Below are 5,506 nucleotides of genomic sequence, written 5' to 3'. Positions count from 1 at the left end.
TCATGTGATCCCTAAGGGATGCTGTAACCGTCATAAATGTGAACCGGTTGCCGAGCATCTGAGTTTTCATCATGGGACAGTGGGGATGCAACAATGGTCGTAAGTGTGAAAATGGTCATAAGTCATTTTTTTGAGTGCCGCTGTAACTTTGGTCACTAAACAAAGTGTCGTAAGTTGAGAACTACCTGTATTTTAGAGGATGCTATTGTTGAATGTGGCAACACTAATGTTGATGTTAACTAGGCGATCCAACCGGTCAGTCCTAGAGGAGATCAACCCTGACTGCTCTTTAGAAGGCCAGATCCTGAAGAGGAAGCTCAAAGACTTTGGCCACCTAGTGAGAAGGAAGGACTCCCTGGAGAAGAGCCTCATGCTGGGAAAGATGGAGGGCAGAAGAAGAAGACGGCAGAGAATGGGGAGGCTGGATGGAGTCACAGAAGCAGCTGGCGTGAGCTTAAATGGACTCCAGAGGATGGTAGAGGACAGGAAGTCTTGGAGGAATGTTGTCCATGGGGTTGCAATGGGTTGGACACAACTTTGCAACTAACAACAACAACAAATAGTGATATATCCTGCCTACAAACACACTGAATCCTGCTGGGCTGCTCTTATGAAGTCATCCCTCATGTTTTCATCAGAAGGATGGAAAGGGATTAAGATGGCAGTCAAAATTAGAGCATGGCCTGGGAGTTTAAGACAGCGATGTCTTAAAAATCGCTGAGTTCCTATCTAAGGTAAGACTAGAACTCAGAGCCTGCTGGTTTCCAGGCCAACACCTTCACCATCACACCAAAGTGGCTATGGATGGCATAGTGCAATTCTACGCAAAAACGTTTAATCAAACTGTCTGTTTCAATAAACCTTTCAGAGAACTGAAGCTAATATAACCTCCACAGGGTACAAAATTAAGTATTTTTCTAGAAATTGATACATACTAATTATGCGCAGTTGTTTACTGAATCACAATAAGACGACGGTGCCTGTGGCGGGCGGTGCAGGTCTGAAAACCTGTTTAAGCACTACTTTATAACACTCTCTTTGGTAGAAGTAATGTAGCTCTTATATTTCCAATAGTCCATTAAGAATGTTTCTTTTTTTTGTCTTACAGATTTTTCCCTACTCTTGAAGAAATCTTCTACCGCCAAAAGGGACAACTCTCCATGTCCAACTCTCCATGTCCAACTCTCCATGGCCAGTTGCCATGGCCAACTCTCCATGGCCAACTCTCCATGGCCAACTTTCCATGGCCAACTGCCAGGGCCAACTCTCCAGGGCCAACTGCCATGACCAACTCTCTGTGTCCAAGTGCCATGACCAACTCTCCATGGCTAACTCCCCATTTCTAACTGCCATGGCCAACTCTCCAGGGCCAACTGCCATGGCCAACTCTCCATGTCCAACTGTCATGGCCAACTCTCCATGGCCAACTGCCATGACCAACTCTCCATGTCAAACTGCCATTGCCAACACTCCATGGCCAACTGCCATGGGCAACTCTCCATGTCCAACTGCCATGACCAACTTTCCATGTCCAACTGCCATGATCAACTCTCTATGGCCAACCCTTCATGGCCAACTCTCCATGTCCAACTGTCATGACCAACTCTCCATGCCCAATTGCCATGGCCAACTCTCCATGGCCAACTGCCATGACCAACTCTCCATGCCCAACTGCCATGGCCAACTCTCCATGTCCAACTGCCATGATCAACTCTCTATGGCCAACCCTTCACGGCCAACTCTCCATGGCCAACTGTCATGACCAACTATCCATGTCCAACTGCCATGGCCAACTCTCCACGTCCAACTGCCATGACCAACTCTCCATGCCCAACTGCCACGGCCAACTCTCTATGGCCAACCCTTCATGGCCAACTCTCCATGGCCAACTGCCAAGACAAACTCTCCATGGCTAACTGCCATGACCAACTCTCCACGGCCAACTTGCTATAGGATAATTCACTGCAGGACAAGAGTTACACTAATATCAAAGAAATGGATAAAAGAAAGAATGCCAAAGGAGAAACAAAATGAAATGTGAATGACAAAAATTAAAATAATTTTAACTATTTTAAATAATTAAATTGAATTGTTGAGTTGTCCCGTGGTGAATTGGCTTTGGTGAGTTGTCCATGGCAAGTTGACCATACCAAGTTGTCCATGGCGAGTTGGCTGCGACGAGTTGTCCCATTCCATCCCAAAATAGCCTTAGATCTCCTACAATGCATTGCATGCAGGTACTCCCTGACTTACAACCATTCATTTAGTGACCGTTCAAAGGTACAGCAACACAGCACTGATAAAAGTGGCTCATGATCGCTTTTCACACTTATGACTATTGCAGCATCCCCTTGGTCACGTGATCAAAATTCAGAAGTTTGGCAACTGGCTCATATTTATGGTGGCTGTGGTATCCCTGGCTCACCTGAATTCCTTTTGTGACCTTCTGACAATAGGGAAGCTTGATTGATTTAACAATGGGGTTACTAACTTACCTATTCCAGGGAGTCAGGAAGCTCTTCCACTGGTTAATTGTTTTCACAGGAAATTTCTCATAAATTCTAAGTTGAATCTCTCCAACTAAGTTGAATCTCTAAGTTGAATAAGTTTCCACCTGTTACTTCCTGCTCTGCCCTGCCCTCAGGTGCTTTGAAAAATAGGATGCACCCCTTTTCTCTGTGACAGCCCTGGAATTCTGCATCCAGTTTTGGTCCCCACGATGTAAAAAAGATGTGGAGACTCTAGAAAGAGTGCAGAGAAAAGCAAGAAAGAGGATTAGGGGACTGAAAGCTAAAACATATGAGGAACGGTTGCAGGAACTGGGTATGTCAAGTTTAATGAAAAGAAGGACTAGGGGAGACGTGATAGCAGTGTTCTGATATCTCAGGGGTTGCCACAAAGAAGAGGGAGTCAAACTATTTTCCAAAGCACCTGAGGGTAGGACAAGAAGCAATGGATGGAAACTAATCAAGGAGAGAAGCAACTTAGAACTGAGGAGAAACTTCCTGACAGTTAGAACAATTAATCAGTGGAACAGCTTGCCTCCAGAAGTTGAGAATGCCCCAACACTGGAAGTCTTTAAGAAGAGATTGCATAACCATTTGTCTGAAGTGATGTAGGGTTTCCTGCTTAGGCAGGGAGTTGGACTAGAAGACCTTCAAGGTCCCTTCCAATTCTGTTATTCTATTCTATTCTCTTTTCTACTCTACTCTACTCTATTCTATTCCTATTTCTATTTCTTAAATATTGGAAAACTAGAAGAACGTTCAGCAGTGGGATATGATTACCTGGTTTGATCTTTGATGCCTCGGGAGCAGCTCTCAAAATATTTTGGTGATGATGTAATAATCTAAGGTAATACGAGTAACACGAGTAAGTCAATGCACGCTGTGGATGATGTCAGTTCATTCTTACACGCGAATACCCCCACCTCAAACAGGACCTATTTGTTGAATATGCGCGTGGGATCAATGCACATCCAACCCACGCTCATCCCACACGAACTTAATTCGGACAAACAAAGAGGCTCCGGACTGACAACCCCCCCTTACCCCCGGGCTGGGATTCGGCAAGGACACGCGGGCGTGCAAGAAGCAAAAGAGCCAGCGCTTGCACGCCCGGGGGGGGGACTCCCAGAGGATCTCCACCCCTCCCCTTGTTGGAGATCCCCTGGGTCGGCCCTGGGGGCGATGGGGGGGGGGAACGAAGAGAAAGCTGGCAGGCGCCGGTGTCTGCATGGCCCAAGCTTCCCGCCTCTCCCCGCCCGGCCGCAGACAAAGGAGCCGGTCGGCGCCACCCTGCAAGTTATCTGCAAGGCGCAGGGAAGGTGGAAGGGTGGGAGGTGGTCAGATCTCCCCCCCACGCCGCCCAGGGCAGGGGAAGGAAGGGGGCGAGGGAAGAGGCGAGAGAGGGGGAGGCCGGAAGGAGGGGAGAAAGAGGAGAGGCTTGGCCAGCGGGCGGTTGAAAAGGAAGAGCCCAGTCTGGGGCTGCCCCGAAAAAGGCGAAGCGGAGCCGGTGCGGGCATCATGGCTCCGTCTTGCAGGAGCTGGCTGGCCAACGAGGGAAGCAAGCATCTCCTCCTGGTAAGAGCCAGCCTTTCCCAAGTGGGTTAAACAAGGGTGTATGTGTGTGTGTGTGTGCAAGCGCGCTGGAGTGTTGCTTGGAAACGCGCGTCGGACGGCCCGGGCGCGGAAGGACGAAAACTTTAAAAAAGTATTTTTTTTTTAAAAAAAAAGCGCTTTGCTGCTCTTCTCGGCCAAGCGCGGCGAGTCCGGAGGAAATCTGGAGAGATTCTCAGTCCTCCAGGTCCCGGTGGTCCCCAAGGTGCTTTTTTTCTGCAGGCAACTGGACTTTCTTGTCCCAAAGGTGCTTTTTTTTTTCAAGAGGCAACTGGACTTTCTGGTTTGTCTTTGAAGACGTTTCGCTTCTCATCCAAGAAGCTTCTTCAGCTCTGACTCCATTCATAAGGACAGTTCCCCTCCTCCCCCCAATGCCATCACTCTGCTAAACAACTAATCCCCAGAACACTGTCAAATTATCTACTAAGACTGTATTACTATTATTCTTCTCATCCTTCCTAGTACCCATCTCTTCCCAATTATGGCTATAACCACGTTGCTTGTATCTTAAAAATTTATATTGTTTTATTTATTTCCTATATAATTTGATTGCTTATTAATAACCTATGACTATCGCTAAGTGTTGTATCTTATGATTCTTCATGAATGTATTCTATTTTCTTTTTCCTTATGTACACTGGGAGCATATGCACCAAAGACAAATTCCTTGTGTCAATAAAGCCAATAAAGAATTCTATTCTATTCTATTCCTTATTCTATTCTATTCCCTATTCTATTCTATTCCCTATTCTATTTTATTCTATTCTATTCTATACTACTCTATTCTATTCTATTCTATTCCCTATTCTATTCCTTATTCTAGTCAATTCCTTACTGTATTCTATTCTATTCTATTCTATTCTATTCTATTCTATTCTATTCTATTCTATTCTATTCTATTCTATTCTATTCTATTCCCTATTCTATTCCTTATTCTGGTCTATTCCTTACTCTATTCTATTCTATTCTATTCTATTCTATTCTATTCTATTCTATTCTATTCTATTCTATTCTATTCTATTCTATTCTATTCTATTCTATTCTATTCCTTATTCTATTCTATTCTATTCTATTCTATTCTATTCTATTCTATTCTATTCTATTCTATTCTATTCTATTCTATTCTATTCCCTATTCTATTCTATTCCCTATTCTATTCCTTATTCTAGTCAATTCCTTACTGTATTCTATTCTATTCTATTCTATTCTATTCTATTCTATTCTATTCTATTCTATTCTATTCTATTCTATTCTATTCTATTCTATTCTATTCTATTCCCTATTCTATTCTATTCCTTATTCTGGTCTATTCCTTACTCTATTCTATTCTATTCTATTCTATTCCCTATTCTATTCTATTCTATTCTATTCTATTCTATTCTATTCTA

At 44.1% G+C, this 5,506-nt stretch overlaps 1 protein-coding gene across 1 annotated transcript in view; it reads left to right on the top strand.

Annotated features, from left to right (window-relative positions):
• Window positions 1–4,025: 4,025 nt before the first annotated feature.
• NOX4 (NADPH oxidase 4) overlaps window positions 4,026–5,506 on the top strand; it is a gene marked incomplete at its 5' end in the record, with an annotated part of 109,290 nt that continues 107,809 nt past the window's right edge. The window contains one exon of the mRNA XM_081952371.1: window positions 4,026–4,082. Coding sequence (XP_081808497.1) covers window positions 4,026–4,082 — 57 coding nt within the window. The remainder of the gene's footprint in view (window positions 4,083–5,506) is intronic.

Source organism: Natrix helvetica, assembly GCF_964273705.1.
Source record: "Natrix helvetica genome assembly, chromosome: 4".
Lineage (NCBI taxonomy): Eukaryota > Metazoa > Chordata > Lepidosauria > Squamata > Natricidae > Natrix > Natrix helvetica.
This window is presented reverse-complemented; position numbering and strand designations above follow the sequence as displayed.